The 19,756-nt window shown below is 35.4% G+C and overlaps 1 protein-coding gene across 5 annotated transcripts in view; it reads right to left on the reverse strand.

Annotated features, from left to right (window-relative positions):
- The window catches only part of Shab (Shaker cognate b), a 158,342-nt gene that overhangs the window by 78,957 nt on the left and 59,629 nt on the right, over positions 1 to 19,756 (reverse strand). For all 5 annotated transcript variants that reach the window (XR_010556652.1, XM_065348199.1, XM_065348200.1 and 2 more), the window contains 3 exons: positions 8,232 to 9,087; positions 1,472 to 1,519; positions 1,151 to 1,317 (listed from right to left, as the gene is read on the reverse strand). Coding sequence is in view for 4 of the 5 variants with exons in the window: in XM_065348199.1 (XP_065204271.1) it covers positions 1,151 to 1,317; positions 1,472 to 1,519; positions 8,232 to 9,087 (1,071 nt within the window). In the remaining variant the exon portion in view is untranslated. The remainder of the gene's footprint in view (positions 1 to 1,150; positions 1,318 to 1,471; positions 1,520 to 8,231; positions 9,088 to 19,756) is intronic.

Consider the following 19,756-nt stretch of genomic DNA (forward strand, 5'->3'; position numbering starts at 1 on the left):
CGGAATTTTTCACGCAGGCATGAAAATGTTGAAGAAAGTCAGCAAATTTTTTCACCGAATCATTCGTGAATGACATAGAGTAATCAACAAGAATGAATTCAGAATGACAATGAACAAACGAGTTGAATATTCCATGAAATTTCTAACGAACGATTGGCTCACTTAATAATGAATTCAATCACAATAATTTCACACGATTCTCTCACGAATGAACGGAAAAGTGTAAAATGAATATTCGACTTGAACAAATGAATCAATTTTCATCGAATAATTCACGAACGACTGAATCATTGTCAATGGATTAAACGAATCAATGAATCATTCAAGTAACACTCGAAAAATACATATTCAAACAAAAAATTCAAAATCAACAAATTTTATATCGAATCATTCGCGAACGACAGTCTGAAAAAAATGAGTGGAAAATCTCACAGAGAAGTGGCTCATTCAAATCATTTACGAACGATTGAAAAAATGAATGGAATAGTCGAAATATCGAGCGAAGAATCACCTGCATCTGCGACGAATCAATTATTTTGTTTTTAAATCGTTCAAAAAATATACTAGGTAGATCACTTCTTCATCACGAATCATTCGCGAACGTTTTGAAAAGTAAATGAACTGAAAAAGGCGAGCACTTTCCCATACAACTTTTTCAAGACACAACTGACTGTGAGTCACTTCGAAATAGAACTTCGACGAAAAATTGATAAGTTGAAGCAGAAATAACGAGAAAACCTCGACTCATTTTCCACCAAATCGTTCACGAACGACTTCCACGACTCAAATTCACTCACGAGCAATACCTACTTGTACATTCGCACATCTGAAATTTTCCTCTTCAGCACTTCGTAAAACCAGCCAACTATTCGACATTTTTTCGGAACCAAATAAATTGCCATTACGTATACTCTCCCTCCCCTCACCCCACCTTAAACACATCCAACAACCACATACATCCGCATGCAAACACCGTCTTTATCTAGTTATTATTTAGTAGTAATTTCATTAACATCCATAAACATACAAACATACCAAAAAAAAAACACTACTAATACCATACTCAAAAGAGAATCTCCTCAATTACGATGAGGCGAATACTCGTATGAGAAAAGCGTCGAAATAATAATATGGAAAAATTAATATTTACCGGACTGGCGGTAGCTGCAGCTGGCGGAGGCTGTGGCGGGTAACGCGGTTGGTTGCACGGTTCTCCTAAATCAACCAGAGAGTGGTTTTCACCCAAAAGTTGCTGAGTGGTAGCTTCTTCTTGATTCATAGATTCCATATTCGTACTGGATTTTTTGCCATTTTGACCTGCGCACGGGTCAGCCAGCCCGAATTTAAATAAAGTCACGATTAGTTAGAATGAAATGGTCATATTTCAGGTGTGCAAGTTAACGAGAGGTTATGAGTCATGAATTGGTTTAGTATGTGTAGGTAGTACATAATAATCAGAGTATCGTCATACCATGGGATCGTACTGATGCTCTGGGTATTAATTTTGGCATATCGTTTTCTGTAAAATAATAAAAAATACAACAATAGGGTTATTATCGTATAGAAATTAAATTCAAGACAAAAAACAACAGACAATTAATGACTAAAAACCTAACGAGGGAATAGGGCAATGGTTATTTATTTGAAATCATCGACATTTTCCTTCAAATCTCCTATACCCTGGTAAAAATATTCAACTGTCTCTGTCAATCCAAGGTCATCCCGAACAATCGAAACTTCTGCGTCAAATTATACAACAATCGAGAACCAAACACCCCTCTCCCTCTTCTTCACCTATAACCACACCCTTACATAAATTTCAATCAGACCTTTACATCAAAGCTACAAAATCTTACTATTCAAACTTTTCGCTTCGACGAAGCCAAAATACTACATCAAAGACCCCAGGGGACAAGTTGAGCATAAAACTCGTGACATTGGTCCTTCTCCTCCGCACCCGCACCTTTTTAATACCATTTAGCAAAAACTACAAAAAATAAAGCAAATTTTCAACAAAAAAAAATACTTTCCAACAAATTTTTTTTACCATGCCAATAATAAATCACGTTTTTATATTCGGGCTTTTAAAGGGTATGCGGATGAAGTACTACTATACAAAACTGTATTCAACTTTAACCACGAAATTGTCTCGAAAGTCACATGGTACGTTAATTTCCAACAATATATATTCGGAAAAATTCGCCGCAAATTTGCGTATACCTCCACAACTCGTCGGCGCAAGACTGCACCACTTTTACACCGACAGTGTGGGCGTTGAAAGCAATTTATCTCGATATATACGAGTGTATATAGGAAAAAATACACGAACGAGGGCGAAAGGGAGTCTCTACTAGTCTTGTATGTATCGTTGTTGGTTAAATTGAACACACACTTTACAGTGTGTATTCGTTTTTGTATGTATAAGATGACAAAGTTTGGAGTCGGGTGAGATTTTCATTTCTTTCGAAGCGTGTTTTGTATTATTGATTATGGTATAAACTGCAGAAGCAGCAGGCGAGGAAGAGAAAGTCTACGTAATGTGGGAAAGTCGCGTTCGGGTTCGTAAAAATGGGCATAAAGATATTTTTAGACGTTCAATTTGAAATAATGAAAAATTCCAATGACAATGCGACAGCAGTCTGCGAGATCTGTCTTTAAGGGCAGCAATTGTAACGAATAAGTACCTATTAAAGAGAAAAGATAGCAGGAGGGTGGGGAGGGAGGAGGGAGGGGGGAGTACCGAGAGCAGAGATTGAAAGACAGAAATAAAGTTCGAATTGACGGGCAGTCTAGTCAATTTTATTCTGCGAAGAAACAAATGCAAATGAATGAGGTTTTTTGAAATGTGGAAGATGTTGAAATGAATAAAACCGTGTGGGATGTTCGAATTCAGAAGGGAATTCTTTCGATTTGTTCAAATCGAACGTAAGTTTTCTTTTTTTTTGAGGGGGGGGGGGGTGTTGGAAAAAATACAGTACTCAAATTTTTAGCAGTTCGAGTTGATTTTTCAAATTTTTAGCAAATCTTGCATTATGCACTAGGTACTTTTTGATTTGGAATATCAAGCCATTGGTCTCAACCTCCCCCCCCCCACTCCAAAATTATTTCACATTTTTTGATCAATTTGATAGTGTTAAGGATGTGTAAATTTTTAATTCTTTCTAAACGAATAGAAATCAACCTAAACTATTCGTTGGATTAAAAAATTTCAAGATGAGAAAAAAATTAAAAGAGTATCCAAAAATAATTTCAAATGCTAGACTTCATTTTTGTAGAATTTTAGTGAAGTTTTAAAGTAGAAAGCTGAAATTGAAACTGATTAGGGCCCTTCAAAGCATCATTTTTGAATTTTCTGGTTTCCATAAAATTTTCCAAAATCTATTCATAGCTCAAAATCACTTCAAATTGATTGTGGAACTTCACGTAAATTGAAACAAAAAGTCTGTTCGGGAAAATTTTTATAGTATTTTTTAGATTTTACCCCTCCCTCCCCCCCATCCATCAAAGATTAACAAAAATGAACAGTCAATATTCGAGAACTTTTTTCAGACTCTCCTCTACATTTCTCAAGCAATTATTCATGATCAAAATGGAATCCTTTTATCAATTTAACCCAATTTCAGGTTCGCCAATTTTTCCTAACGTTTTTTATCAATAAATCAAAACAATCAGAGGTTGAATGAATTTTTAACAATTTTTCAATTGTCACAATTTTCCTTGATTTTTCATTAATCATTACTTCCGGAGCTTTGAAAATTTTTTTTCGAAAATCAAATGGTCAAAAATGGAGAAAAATCAAAATTTTACTTAATTAATCTAGAAAGCTAAAATTCAGCGTGTATCCAATTTTCGGTCCACTTAATCGATTGGAAGCAGCTTTGAACCCTTTTAAGCAGTTTCGGACCCTCCAAAAAGTTTTTGAAAATATTGAGTTGGAACGCTGAAATTTACAATGTGAAAATTTTAATTTCTAATAAGCTACTGGATGTTCTAGACCTGTTCAAGGTGGCTCGAAACTGGAAATTCTTCATAAACGATGAGGGGGGGGGGGGGTCAAAAACATTACATAGTTATCTATGTTGTTCAACATCCATAGGGTAAAATTTTGTGTTGCTGTTTATTTTTTTTTTTTTTGATTTATTGGGTCCAAATTTTATGTTTATTAAGTACCCAAAGCATCAAAAATGACCAATTGGTGCTTTTGCATCCTCTTGAGATTCAAAAATTTTTACTTTGGTTAGAATATTAGTTTGCTTCCCCCTCCTCCATCCAAAAAATCGCGTTTTTGTACATCGAGTTTTCATTTTTTTAAATTCAAAATCTCAATTTATTTTTTAAAAGTTTGGTATTCGAACTGATGAAGAAAAAATCTCAACTGGACAAACCTAAATTGAAAGAACATGAAAAATACATCACTAGAATAAATTTAAGATGCCTTAAAAGCATTTTTGGAGAATTTTTGAAAATCAAATTTGCGTCAAAAATGAGGAAAAAATCTAAATTTTACTACACTTACCTCGAAAGCTGAAATTTAGTGTAGGTATACCCTGTTTTCAACCCCCCTTTCTCCGATCTGGAGCATTTCTGGAGTTTCCAGTATATTTTTGAAAGTTGAAATTCCCACAAAATTTCCATCAATGAAGTTGGAAAGCTAAAATTCACTTTATATACCCTAATTTCAACATGCCAAGTCTCTTGAAGGTCGTTTCAAGCCATTCTTAAGCCACCTACCATATTTTGGGAACCCCAGATTTTCAAAAAGTGTCACTAAAAACATTCGAGATTAATTTTAGTACGTACTATCACGCAATTAGTGCTCTTCGATGACCTATCTGACCCATTTTACACCATTTTTCCAAAACAAGTTTTTGCCAATTCAAAAATGTGTATTTCTCTACCGTTTTCGTAATTGAAAATTTGAAAAATATACAGTTCTGAATCGACTGAAACTATCTTGGACAATAGGTATGTAATTGGTCGAGTGACTCGCCAAATTTTATGAGATTTTTTGGGAAACTGGAATTTCCAAAATATAGTCAGAGGCTCCAGAATTGCTATAAACCATCATCAGTTGGCTCAGCAGTCATAGCGGTCGAAATTAGATTACGAAGTACATAAATTTTAGCTTTCCAATTTTCTTGGGCAAAATTTTACGAAAACTTCATTTTCCAAAAATCAGCTGGAGGCTCCAGAACTGTTTACAACGGTTGGAAACCATTTCCAGTCGATTCGATGGTGTCGAAAATAAGATAAACTATAGTGCACTAAATTTCAGCATTCTGCATCAATTTTTCAAAATTTCAATTTTTTTTTCATTTCATTGGCCCAAACTGATTTTTAAAAATTCACCAAAAATCAAAGAATGCATTTTAGCACCTAAAATTTTGGTTGGTGGTGTATATTTGTACGTTTTTTTGATTTAGTTTTCTTCGTTTCAGAAATTTTTTTTGCCAATTAGAAGACATCCCTTATCACTTTATCAGTGTGTCAATTTCTCGGACCTTTATGGGAGTCGAAGACCTGGGCTTTCCCTTTTCGCCCTTCCATCTCATTTACACAACATTTGAAGACATTCTGTGAAAATGGGTTCCACCTTCATCATTCTATAGCATTTAGATAAATTTTGTTGATTATTACAGGCCGAGTTTGAAAGCTGAAGTTTTACTTTTGGGTATTCCAGTGCAAATCAAAATTATTAGAGGAAATTGAAAATTCACTGGAGGCCCCAGAATGACCCGAAATTGGTTTTACTTGAGTGAGAAGGTCAAAATGCAGTAATTATTCGCATCGATTCGTTTCATTTGGAGAAAATACACATAATACTTATTTTGAGAAAAAGTGCATGGTCAATTTTTTACAGTTGCTTTTTTTGTAATTATGAATAATACGTCAAAAAACAAAAGAGAATTTCAGCAATTAAAATGACATTATTTCTAGGATTTCTAGGGACGAAACTTGATAGAGGTATTTTGAGAAGGAAGGGGAGGGGAGGGGAGGGGGTTTGACTAAAAATTTTCCGACTATTATATAGAAAAAATAGCAATTTTGCCGATCGATCATCATATTCATATAGCTTATAAAAATGTTCATTTTCTGTTTTGGATTTTTTTTGGTTGGTGCGGAGAGGAGGAGGGGCCAAATGTGAACTTGTTAAATTTATATCAAGAAACAAATAGAACCGAGCGAAAGAAGGAGGAAAGTTTTTGAAAATTTGATTTCGAGAGGCCTAAAAACGATGCTTTTTATGCAAGGATTTTATTTTTTGACTTTTAAAATTTTAGAATTTGAAATACTTTTTTTTAGGATGTTAATAATTTTGAAAAAGAAAAGAGAACAGGTCCAAGTGAGAGCGAAAGCTCTTGAAAATTTTCATTTCGAGAACCCTGAAAATAATACTTTTCATGCGAGAAGTGCATTTTTTCACGTTAAAATTTTGAAAGTTAAATGAAAATACTTTTAGAAATTTCAATTTTGAAAAGGAAAAGAAAACAAACCCGAACAAAGCAAGGGCATTCTTTCATTATACAGGCCCTTCTTTGGATGGACCTCCAGAAAGCGAGGGCCTGGAGCCAACTACCCCCTCCCCCATTTGTCACATCTCTCGGCGGCCCTTAATTCTGGGTTGATGGTCCCAATATGACATAGTTCAAATCTCAACTCACCAACTTTATATTTAGCTTTACTAAGGGGTCATTCCATGTCAATTCGACCAAAAAAATGCGATTTTGAAAGTCATGTCTTTCGATTTCGCTCAAATTAAAAAAAAAATATTTACCGACCCAGTAAATAAGAAACCCGCAATCGGTGGGGGGGGGGGGCTTCCATTATTATTACATTGTCTCGAGAACTTCAGCAGCGCATTCCTCCAAAGCTATGATACTTTGATCAAAACTGATTTCACAGTTCGAAAGGGTATTGAATTTTGAACTTTTTAAGCATTTTGAAAGTTTCAAAATTCGAAAGTTGAACTTTCAAATTGTAAGTTGAAATTTCAAAATGGCGCTGTAAGTGGGAGCTACCATTTAAAATTCTGAAAAAATTCCCATAGACGTACCTTTTGATGCTTTTTCGAAATATTTAAGTTTCGAGATGGGATCTCTCAATAGAGGGGGATCACCCTCACCCCCAATTTGGGGCAAAACTTTCGAAAAAAAATCTGGTGCATGTGATACATCAAATAGTATGTTTTTGGTGACGCTGAACAAGAAAATGACATCAGATTTTTGATTGGACCTCACCCATGGCTCTCAGAATCTCCCCCAATTGGTAAAAGTCCAAAAAATTGGTTGGAGGCCATAGATGGGGACAATCAAAAATCTGATGTCATTTATTTTCGTGTTCAGCGTCACCAAAAACATACTATTTGATGTGTCGCACAAAAGAAAACTATTTTTAACTTTTACCCCATTTGGGGAGGTGCTGGGGGCCGTGGATGGGGTCCAATCGAAAATCTAACGTCATATTCGTGTTCAGCGTTACCAAAAACATACAATTCAATATATCACATGCCCCAGATTTTTTTTGAAAATTTTGCCCGAAATTGATGGTGGGGGTGCTTCCTCTCAATCAGGAGATCCCTTCTACAATTTGAAAGTTCAACTTTCAAATTTCGAAAATTTCAGAATGCTTAAAAAGTTCAAAATTCAATATCCTTTCGAACTGTGAAATCAGTTTTGATCAAAGTATCATAGTTTTGGAAGAATGCGCTGCTGAAGTTGAGTACCTCGAGACAATGTGAAAATAATGGAAGCCCCCCACCCACCCCCTGAGGGTGCTGGGATCAAACTGATTGCGGGTTTCTTATTTACTGGGTGGGTAGATATTGTAAAAAAAAAATTGAGCGAAATCGAAAGACATGACTCGAAAACGTTGGTCGAATTGACATGGAATGACCCCAAAGAAAGCTCAATCTCAAAGTTTCACATTTCGAGATTGAACATGGTTTCTGAGTTTTTTGACGATTTGATACAGTCACGAGTAGTATTTCATCACTTAAATTCTAAAAATCTCACTCAGGGGCAATTCTTCTAATTCCAGAGTCTCTCAAATGTCAAAAATTATATCATCTTGACCATTCAGGGATTCGTAATTGCAAAAGACTCGAATACAATTATTTCTAGATCCCTCACTAGGTCAAAGTGTCGGTCTTTAGTTCAATTACATAGATACTATCACTATAAAAATTAACAAATCAAATACCTAAGTGACAACAATACTACATATGAACTTACCAGAATCAACGATCACATCGATCAAATCCATACTCTTGGCGAACGCGTCTCTCAGATTGATATGGTGGAAAGACACGATGCTGCCTTCGCGTTTGGCGCGCTCCAGAGCTTCGCGACGTTTGAGCGCTTTCTCGCGTCGCATTTGATTTTTATAAAACTCGGCGAAATTATTAACAATGATGGGAATTGGTAGGGCGATCACCAGTACACCGCAAATACAGCAAACGCCGCCTATCACTTTACCCAGAGGCGTTGTAGGGTAAATATCTCCGTATCCTACGGTGGTCATCGTAATGCCAGCCCACCAGAATGTTTCCGGTATAGATTGGAATTTAGTACCGGGTTCCTCTTTTTCGGCGAAATACGCCAAGCTGGAGAATATTAGCACGCCCATGGCCAGAAAAAGCATCAAAAGACCGAGCTCTTTGTACGAATTGCGTAACGTGAATCCTAAACTTTGCAGACCGGTCGAATGGCGGGCCAGTTTCAATATCCTCAAGATACGCATGATACGAAAAATCTGTATTACACGTCTGACGTCTTGGAATTGGTCGGTGGCGTTTTTGTTCGTCTCGACCAGAAATAAAGACACGTAGTACGGCAGTATGGCCAACAAATCGATTACGTTTAACCCGCCTTTGAAAAATTTCCATTTGTTGGGGGAAGCGCCGAATCTCAAAACGTACTCGAGGGTAAACCACGTTATGCAAACCGCTTCGACCATCGCTAATTGTGGATTGTCTTGTTGCGTCGGCAAATTCGTCGACGCGTCTTTTGGCTGCATCGACGGCATCGTGTTCAGCGTTAATGCGATCGTCGACAATACGATGAATAATATTGAGATCATAGCTATTACCTGTAAAAAGTCGTACCCCCGGTTTGGTAATTTGTTCCAACGTGCTTTCGGCGGCCACTTCGCATGTAGCGCCGAAGCCGCACAGCACAACTAACGTAAGTACGTACCTATAGGGCCATTTCACACCAAATCTGCAGATTTTTGCACGAGGGGTCTTCGACTTTTTTTTCAAAATCAGATCACGTTTAGGGGTCATCAAATGATGACGAATGACGCAAACCGAACATTTTTTCGAATTTTTGTGGCGGAGCTGTGGGGCTTCAAAGTTCTCCAAAATGGCCGAAAATGGAAATTTTCAGTTGCAAATTGCTCCGGTTGTACGAAGTATAGAATTTTGAACATTTTTTCAAACTGTAGTACTTTGAGAGGGTAATTGACGAATGATGTCGAAAATCAGTGTTACCATTTTCAAAAACCTAAAAAAAATCGATTTAAAAACTTATAATTTAAATATAACCATGATCTCGGCGAGTAAAAATTCTGAAAAAATTCTCAGTTTCAGCCATTTTCATGTAGAATAACATAACAAAAAATTGGACTGGGATTTTTTTTCATTTTCGAGAAAAAAAAATTACAAGTTTGGCACTTATTGCAAAAATACCACCAGAAACTTAGAAAAATGAAAATTTTTGCATTTTTAAGATATTTTACCAATGTGTAGACGGACACGTGAAGAATCCCCCCTCCCCCTGATTGTCAGTGAATTTACGAGAAATTCCATTTTTATGGATATAATTTTACAAGTGATAGGTACGTATTGGAAAAATTTTTTCACCATTTTAAACAAATGAAAAGAACACCATTTTTATGAAACTTTTTACTGGAGGAGAAACCAGATCAAGGAGAATGATTTTTACTTGACAGAAAATTGTGACTACCTGTTTCAACTTTGAGACCCCGTAAATATTTTGTTGTGTTGTCCTATCCTTTGGCTACAGAATGACTCCTCATTTTTCAAATTTGGTCCAAAAACTTGGGCTCCAGAATTTATTTTCTGTACCAACTTTTTACGTTCCACTTGACCCGATGATGTGGTCAAAAGGAACAGAGGGGTGGGTCAAGTGGAACGAAGAGTTTCAAGGTAAACCGATAGAACAGGTAAAAATTCATCACCTGTCAAAATTTCAAGTGCTAAAGTGCCTTTTTCGATTTTTGGTGAATTTTTGAAACTCAAAATAATTTAGGCCAAAAATGAGGGGAAAAATCAAAATTTTACCAAATTGACCAAGAAATCTGAAATTTGGGATATACCCTATTTTCGACATGCCAAATCGATTGGAAACGGTTTCAACCCGTTTTGAGGAGTTCTGGAGCCTCCAGCATATTTTTTAAACTCGAAATTTCTACAAAATTTCATCGAATGGAGTTGGAAAGTCGAAATTCATTCTGCGAACTAATTTCAATACCCTATGAAGTCGACTGCACGTGGATTTCAGGTCGTTTTGGAGCCTCCAGCGACTTTTTGAAAAGTACTGGAGCCTCCAGTAGATTTTTGAAACTTTAAATTTCTGCAAATTAATTTCAATACGCTACAAAGTCGACTGCAGGTGGATTTCAAGTTGTTCTGGAGCATCCAGCGACTTTTTGAAAATTACTGGAGGCTCCAGTAATTTACAAAACGTCGCTGGAGGCTTGGAAATGACTTGAACCCTTGGGTTGGCAGCTATGTTTAGTTAAATATGGAAATTTCGAACATTGAAAAATCTGCTGGAGCCTCCAGCGACTTTTTGAAAATTACTGGAGTCTCCACCAGATTTTTGAAACTTGAAATTGCCACAACATTTTATCAAAGGGAGTTACCAAGCAGAAATTTACTTCGCAAACTAATTTCAATACGATATGAAGTCGACCGCATTTGGGAAATTTCAATTTTCTAAAAAACGCCATACAACCTTTTAAAAAGTCGCTGGAGGCTCCAAAACGACTTGAAATCCACCAGCAGTCGATTTCGTAGCGTATTGAAATTAGTTTGCAAAAGAAATTTTGTCTTTCCATCTCCATTTTGGGAAATTTCAAGTTTCAAAAATCTACTGGAGGCTCCAGTAATTTTCAAAAAGTCGCCAGAGGCTCCAAAACGACTTGTAATCCACCGGCATTCGACTTCGTAGCGTATTGAAGTTATTTAGCAGAATGAATTTCTGCTTTCGAACTCCAATTGATGAAATTTTGTATTAATTTCGAGTTTCAAAAATCTACTGGAGCCTCCAGTAATTTTCAAAAAGTCGCTGGAGGCTTCAAAACAACTTGAAATCCACCTGCAGTCGACTTCGTAGCGTATTGAAATTAATTTGCAGAAATTTAAAGTTTCAAAAATCTACTGGAGGCTCCAGTACTTTTCAAAAAGCCACTGGAGGCTCCAGTACTTTTCAAAAAGCCACTAGAGGCTCCAGTACTTTTCAAAAAGCCACTGGAGGCTCCAAAACGACTTGAAATTCACCTACAGTTGACTTCGTAGTGTATTGAAGTTAGTTAGCAGAATGAATTTCTGCTTTCGAACTCCAATTGATGAAATTTTGCATTAATTTCGAGTTTCAAAAATCTACTGGAGCCTCCAGTAATTTTTAAAAAGTCGCTGGAGGCTTCTAAATGACTTGAAATCCACCTGCAGTCGACTTTGTAGCGTATTGAAATTAATTTGCAGAAATTTAAAGTTTCAAAAATCTACGGAAGGCTCCAGTACTTTTCAAAAAGTCACTGGAGGCTCCAAAACGACTTGAAATTCATCTACAGTTGACTTCGCAGCGTATTGAAATTAGTTAGCAGAATGAATTTCTGCTTTCGAACTCCAATTGATGAAATTTTGTATCAATTTCGAGTTTCAAAAATCTACTGGAGCCTCCAGTAATTTTCAAAAAGTCGCTGGAGGCTGCAAAACAACTTGAAATCCACCTGCAGTCGACTTTGTAGCGTATTGAAATTAATTTGCAGAAATTTAAAGTTTCAAAAATCTACTGGAGGCTCTAGTACTTTTCAAAAAGTGACTGGAGGCTCCAAAACGACTTGAAATCCACCTACAGTTGAATTCATAGCGTATTGAAATTAGTTTGCGGAATGAATTTCGGCTTTCCAATTCCATTTGATGAAATTCTGTGAGAAATTTCGAGTTTCAAAAATCTGCTGGAGGCTCCAGAATTGCTCAAAACAGTTTGAAACAGTATCCAATCGAGTTGGCATGTCGAAAATAGGGCATATCCCAAATTTCAGCTTTCTTGGTCAATTTGGTAAAATTTTGATTTTTTCCCTCATTTTTGGCCTAAAGTTGATTTTCAAAAATTCACCAAAAATCAAAAAAGGCACAATTAGCGTGTTATTTCGAAATATAATGCCATTTTCAAAAAAAATCATTTTTGACCACCTTTTTCTCAATTTGAAAACTTCATTCCCATTTACAACCCCCCAAAATGAAAATTTTTCATTGTACCACAGAAAATGGTCATTTACATTTGTCAACGGAAATTTCAGCATGAAAATTCATCGTCGATTCGTTGATAAATTGGGAAGGAGGGGAATTTTTTTCAAATGTTCATCTACATGTTGGTAAAATATCTCAAAAAAGCGATAATTTTCATTTTTTAAGTTTCTGATGGTATTTTTTGCAATAAGTGCCAAACTTGTAATTTTTTTTTCTCAAAAATGAAAAAAAATCCCAGTCCAATTTTTTGTTATGTTATTCTACATAAAAAGAACTAAAACTGAGAATTTTTTCAGAATTATTACTCGTTGAGATCATGGTTATATTCCAATTATAAGTTTTCAAATCGATTTTTTTTAGGTTTTTGAAAGTGGTAACACTGATTTTCGACATCATTCGTCAATTACCCTCTCAGAGTACTACAGTTTGAAAAAAAGTTCAAAATTCTATACCACGTACAACCGGAGCAATTTGCAACTGAAATTTACCATTTTCGGCCATTCTGGAGAACTTTGAAGCCCCTCAACTCCACCAAAAAAAATCGTAAAAATGCCCCGTTCGTGTAATTGGTCATCGTTTGATGACCTCTAAACATGATCTAATTTTGAAAAAAAATCGAAGACCTCTCGTGCAATAATCAGCCGATTTGGCATGGAATGACCCATAGTAAAGTACACCTATATAGGTATAGTAAGACCACCCTCGCACACCTCCGGTCAATTTTTTTCCACCCTCTTTGTGCCACCTTACAAGGTGAATGCGCGCGCACAACGCGCATTTCAAAAATACCCTAATCGTATCGTTCGACTCGATAAAAACATAAAAGAACAAAAAAAAAATGAAACAAAAAAATTGAACTAAAATACCAAATAAGGCTCTAACTACTCTATGAAAATGAAAAAAAAACACGTTTCAACGTTGCGAGGGTTATTATAATACGTCTTTCTTTCGCTATATATATACTCGTAAAATACCCCCGGACGACTTTAACCCTTCGAGTACCAGACCTCTTCATCGTGACATTTTATACACCCTTATACTCGTCGCACACTCTGCTTTTGTGTACACTCAAAGCAACAAGCAATTTTCGCCGCCTTTGTAAGTAATTAGAAAAGCCAACCTTTTTCATGCTCTTTTCTCGCTGTTTCGAGCTCGTCGCGCGCATACTCCCCTGCCATGTGCATATTTCTCTTCGAAACTCCTTACATTTTTTTCCTTATAAATATACTACGTGTTCGATGACCGTAAGATAGTACACGTTGGGTTGATCTATAATCTTTCCTCTTCCTTTCCTTTCCAATTCCCTTCCTTTCATCCTTGAACGTGTAGCTCATAACGACGACGAGCTATTTCCTTCTCGCTACGTCATCGTCATCGTGTCGTGGTCGAGGAAAGAAAAAAATGTAATAGGCGAACTAGGTCTTTCTTGTGCGATAACCAACGAGTCATTTTTATGTCTTTTCTCTTTCGCTTCGCGTTTTTATCACTCGTAATATCAGGTTCGCTTTTTCCCTTTCGTTTTCATGCGAACGAACGAACGAACGCTGCAGTAGATATTATTTTTCTGACATTTTTCAAAATCTGTTACCGAAATGTCTGACTTATTTGTCTTCGCGTAAAACCTTCGAATAGACCGAGAAATGTCACCTGCAATGTGTATTTCCCGTTTGAAAATTTTCTCTCGAATTATAAATTTTTTATTCTATACGTATAGGTAAATTATTTTCTCTCTATAGAAAAAAAAAAACATCGGTCGAAAAAGGCACCCGAAGATGGAGAACGTAAATGACGCAATAATCTTACTTCGTATCGTTTTAGTGCTCAATCAATTGGACCAGATGAATAAAATTAAGAAATTTAACGTCAAGGAATGAGAAAATTGTAATATTTCAACGATGAATGACTCGAAAATGTTTAAATAATTTGATAGTGAATGATTGAGTTGGGGTTAAAACAGATCGAACAACTTTTTCCCGAATCTTTCAACATTTATGAAGGGGGCGGGTTCTGCGCCAGGAGGAAATTCTCCGAAAAAATACAGTTGGAAAAGCACCTACTGAGAACTGAATTTTAGGAAGAATTTTTTTTTGAGTCTTTCAATATTGTCTGGAGGAACGAAGATAGGAGGGTGATGCATCAGAAATGAATTTAGAGTTGGCAAAGTTGAACCAAATTGATGTGTGTGACGACGACATGTGAAAATGTCAACGTTTAAGTGATAATTGACTTAGATTCGTTCGAATAAGTTATTCGTGAACGATTCAGTTGGTATCTGAGTAGTTCATTTTATAAGAAGGGAGAGGGGGTCACAAGAAATAAATTTACTAAAAAAAAAAAAAAGTAGAACGCAGTTTCAAAGTCTTAGTTAGGTAGCTTTTTTCGTGTTTTTGACACTTCGTGAGGGCTGGAAAGAAAAAACGTGGGAGGTGCACCAGAAAATAATTAGAAAAAATTGAAACCAACTGCGGACTTGTAGGACTATTTTCACAGTCTTTTAGCAGTTCATGAGGAGGGGGGTTTTGCGCCAGGAATGAGTTCAAAAAAACTTGAAACCGATAAGGAAGTTTTTATGGGACATTTTCCAGATTAGATAATTTCAATGATTATGAGGGGAGAATGATTTGAGTCAGGAATATAAACTCACAAAAACCAAACACCAAAGTTTTTATATCTACCACATTTTCCTGAGTTTTTCAACAATTTACAAGGAGAGGGAGAGCAAAAAAAAAAAATTAAAACCAACTCTGCAGTTTCCATGGACTTTTTTCAAAGTCATTTAGCAGTTTATAAGGTAAGCGGGTTCTGCGCCAGGAGTCGATTCACAAGCAGTTTCCATAGACTTTTTTCAAAGTCATTTAGCAGTTTATGAGGTGAGCGGGTTCTGCGCCAGGAGTCAATTCACAAAACTCAACAATGAAGTTTTTGCAAGACTTTTTCATCAGTTCTTCATGAAAATTATAAGAAAATGGAGGGAGTTTTGTGCCAAGAATAAATTCTTAAAAAATGGAATCGTGAATACGTTTTTGCATCGAACTGAGATTTTTTCCAAATTTTCAAAAGTTTGACAAAATGGCAGAAATTTAGTTTTAAAAGTTTGGAGGGTCGATTCGTTGATTTTTCTAAGGTCATTTCAAAATTCAGACAAAATTTAAGGAGCCCCGCCACCCCAAGTTGGAAAAAGCAATGAAGAGAGATGAAAAGTTTTGTGTTAGAAATTTTCGACGTTTCGTGTTCTAGAATTATTTCAAATAGGTGATCTCACTTTCGAGAAAACCCCCCTCTTCCGAACAATATTCATCCTGTAGTAAGTACAGCCCCTTTTTGAAAAATTCCAACAAAAAAAATGAAATACTTAAAGCAAAAGTTGACCCAGAATTTTCTTTTGATTCTCAATTTATGCTTTATAATCCTCCTAAATAACCTCGTCCTTTTCGAGAAAAAAATCCAACCAGGTTCCACAAGTTATGCTGATCCCTTGACATTGAGCCCCAAACAACTGAAAGCGAAATCAAAGGAATGAAATTCTAAACTGATTTTTTCAATTTCTTCACTTCCGCTCGTAAAATTACTCCAAATGATCCGTATTTTAAAAAAAAAAAATCTCCCCTGATTTAATTTTTGAAAATTTGTTTATTTCTTTCAACTTTGGGTGTCTATAGAGCTTTGTACAAAACTACCAATATTTCTTAAAGGGTCAGGAGAGATTTTTTTCTCGAGAAAAGGAATATTTTAGAGCAATTTCGCCACAAAAATAAATTTCTTTAGGTATATTTTTTTTCTTAGAATTTTTGGAGTTTTTCAACAGAACCAAGAGAACTCTGAGAAATGAAATTTTTGCAAAAAAAATAAGGATAGGTATTCAGAGAAATTATGACGCAACAATTGAAAGTTTGAAAAAAATATCAACTTCTGTTCAAAGTACTAATATATTTAATTTATTTGATAACTTCAAAATTGGGGAGGGGGAGCTATAAAGGGGGACCAACATTGTTTAAAAAACCAGGAGAGGGTTTTTTCTTGAAAAAAAAAACTTCAGAAGAATTCTTTAGCAAAAATAGAGAGTTTTCAATAAAAAATTGTTCATCACCATTTTTTTTTTTTTTTTTTTTTTCATATTTTCGAAACATCTGGTACAACACGATTTCAGGGTGTCTAACGAAACCCCCAGACAAAAAAAATCATGACTTTTTCGTGACCTATTTTTCACATTTTTACCCCATGAAAATACCCTCCACCCCTCCCCCCAATTAAATTCAATTTGCGGGCAATTATATATTTCAGATTTTTCATTTTTCTGATTTTTTGAACAAATTTTCCATTTGTTTTTTCATTTCATGGGCTTATAAAAAAATTTTCAAACGTGTTTCGAGCAAAATTCATGACTTTTTCGTGACCTATTTTTCACATTTTTACCCCATGAAAATACCCTCCACCCCCCCCCCCCCCCCAATTAAATTCAATTTGCGGGCAATTATATATTTCAGTTTTTTCATTTTTCTGATTTTTTTGAACAAATTTTTCATTTCATGGGCTTAAGTATAAAAAATTTTCAAACGCGTTTCGAGCAAAATTCATGATTTTTTCGTGACCTATTTTTCACATTTTTACCCCATGAAAATACCCTCCACCCCCCCCCCCCCCCAATTAAATTCAATTTGCGGGCAAATATATATTTCAGTTTTTTCATTTTTCTGATTTTTTGAACAAATTTTCCATTTGTTTTTTCATTTCATGGGCTTATAAAAAATTTTCAAACGCGTTTCGAGCAAAATTCATGATTTTTTCGTGACCTATTTTTCACATTTTTACCCCATGAAAATACCCTCCACCCCCCCCAATTAAATTCAATTTGCGGGCAATTATATATTCCAGTTTTTTCATTTTTCTGATTTTTTGAACAAAATTTTCCATTTGTTTTTTCATTTCATGGGCTTATTAAAAAATTTTCAAACGTGTCGAGCAAAATTCATGAGTTTTTCATGACTTTCATGACTGTTAGACACCCCGGATTTTCAAACTTTGTTGGGGGGATGGGGAAGGTTATCAGAAAGTTTTTTCGTGAAAACCACAAATTTCAAAAAGTGAAAGCAAAAACCATGACAATTTTTTGTTACAAGTACTTAGGTACATAAGGATTGCTCAACATGTGGGGGGTTTTGCGCCAGGAGTAAATTTACTCGATTGCAACGATTGAATTGAACGACTCAGCAACTGTTGAATGAATCTTTCGTGAACGAATGAGCTAGAATTTGATGACTCAAATATCTGCAGAACTCTGGTCCATGTCTTTGAACAATTTTGTGTGGAAGGGGAATAAGAGGGGGGTAGTTTTTGCTGGAAATTAATTAACCAAAAAACAAAACGACTTCAAGTGAAGTAAATGATTCTAAATAGCAAAACTACGAAAGTAAAAAAAATATAATTGACTTTTTCCGAAGTGAAAAAACAGTTTTAGAAAAAAATCAGAAAGGGGTTCGCGCCAGGAATAAATTCACAAATAAAAAAATCGAGAATTTTGGCGCAAGTTGAATCATCGAAACGTTTCAATTCTTTCAACACGAGCAAAATATTACGATCAAGAGTGAAAAAAATGAGACTTCTGAATTTCTCATAAATGAAAATTCAAATCCCGGATCATCAGAAATGAGGAAAATTATCGTAAATCCTAATAAAAGATCAGATCTTTCCCCACTTTGAATGATTTGCTCTCAATAGTGGCATTCAAACCGTTCAAAATTTCGAAGACCTTTCTTGCGAGCATTTTAATTTCTTATTAGACGTGAGCGGGTTTTGCGCCAGGAGTAAATTCAAGAACGTAAAAAACCAATCAAGTGGGCAATAATTCACGGATCCAAGGATGGTTTGAATATGAAATAAAAATAACTTTTGATCAAAATTCAGATTATACCAAAAAAAAAAGAGAGGAGAAAAAGAGTGAAATGTGTAACAGATATCGAAACCAAAATCCATCAATGGGAAATCAAAAAATCTAGCTTTTGACCACAGTCATATTCGCAGAAGGAAATTTTTTTTAAAAAAAGGAGACGTCATTTTTCAATTTCTTGACCTTGAAAAATCTCATATCACTGTTAGAACTTCCACTATAATTCGATGAAAAAAAATTAATGCTTTTTTTTACAGTTTTCTCTACAATTTTTTGATCATCTATTTTCACAAATCAATTCCCCCCCTCCCTCTTCCCCTCGACTCATCACAAAAATTACACCAATGTAAGAGTGACGTATTTTGCACCTGAAAATATTCAAACTTTGATTCTATGGACTATTTAGACGAGTTTTTTTTTTAAATTTGAATCATCGTTCTATGTATTCATTAAACGGCCGAATTATATGGCTCATTTTTTCTTCTGAATCGTTCGTCCGCAGAACCAATGATAATCCAGCTGATATCTCACAAAATACTTTTAAAATATATTTTTCCAAATTATTAATCAAGTTATGTACGAACGAAAAACTAGTTCGTTTTTTAATAATTAAACGATTACATTCGACTGCCACTAAAAATCACCCAATCGTCGATAAACCATTATTCACTTCCCCGCCACTCTTCTCCTCCACATTTTCATTTCTTTCACTTTCAAAATAAGCGTTTAATTGGCGCCTGCAAACTGTTGGAAAACTACTCGTACCACATTAACGTTTTCTACATCTCACGTGCCACTCGTAAATCACCGAAAAAGTTTACTCGACGTAGCATTATACATATACATACAAGAAGACTAGGGCGAGAGACATCAGCAACGTTGAAACTTTCACAAAACAATACACTACGGTTAATCGTTATTTTTTTCAACAAATAAAAAAATAAAAATACCAACGTATAGTACGTACGTACGTATTAATGATATTAAAATAAAATAAAAATGTAGTATAATACTGTAATGAAGGTACTACTACAGTTGTACGACGACTCGTCGACGACGTCAATAAAATAATAGTGAGTTTTATGGTAGGTACTGAATTACTGATTTACATGACAACATTACTATGTTAATGATACGTGAAAAAAAAAAGCAGCGCCTCTCAATTCGATATACACTTTGTACGTACGTATTTATCGATTTAATAAATACACGTAGTTTTCTAGTAACTTGTCTCTATATGTAGAAGACAGGTAGGTAAGTCTACTTCTCGTAAGTATAGCAGAAGATCTAGTAAAGAGGTCACACAATTATCTCCATCGACTCAATATTCTCCACACTCGACACTACACGTACAAAGAACACAGATGCAATAG

The sequence above is a fragment of the Planococcus citri genome, chromosome 2 (assembly GCF_950023065.1).
Source record: "Planococcus citri chromosome 2, ihPlaCitr1.1, whole genome shotgun sequence".
In the NCBI taxonomy this organism is placed as follows: domain Eukaryota; kingdom Metazoa; phylum Arthropoda; class Insecta; order Hemiptera; family Pseudococcidae; genus Planococcus; species Planococcus citri.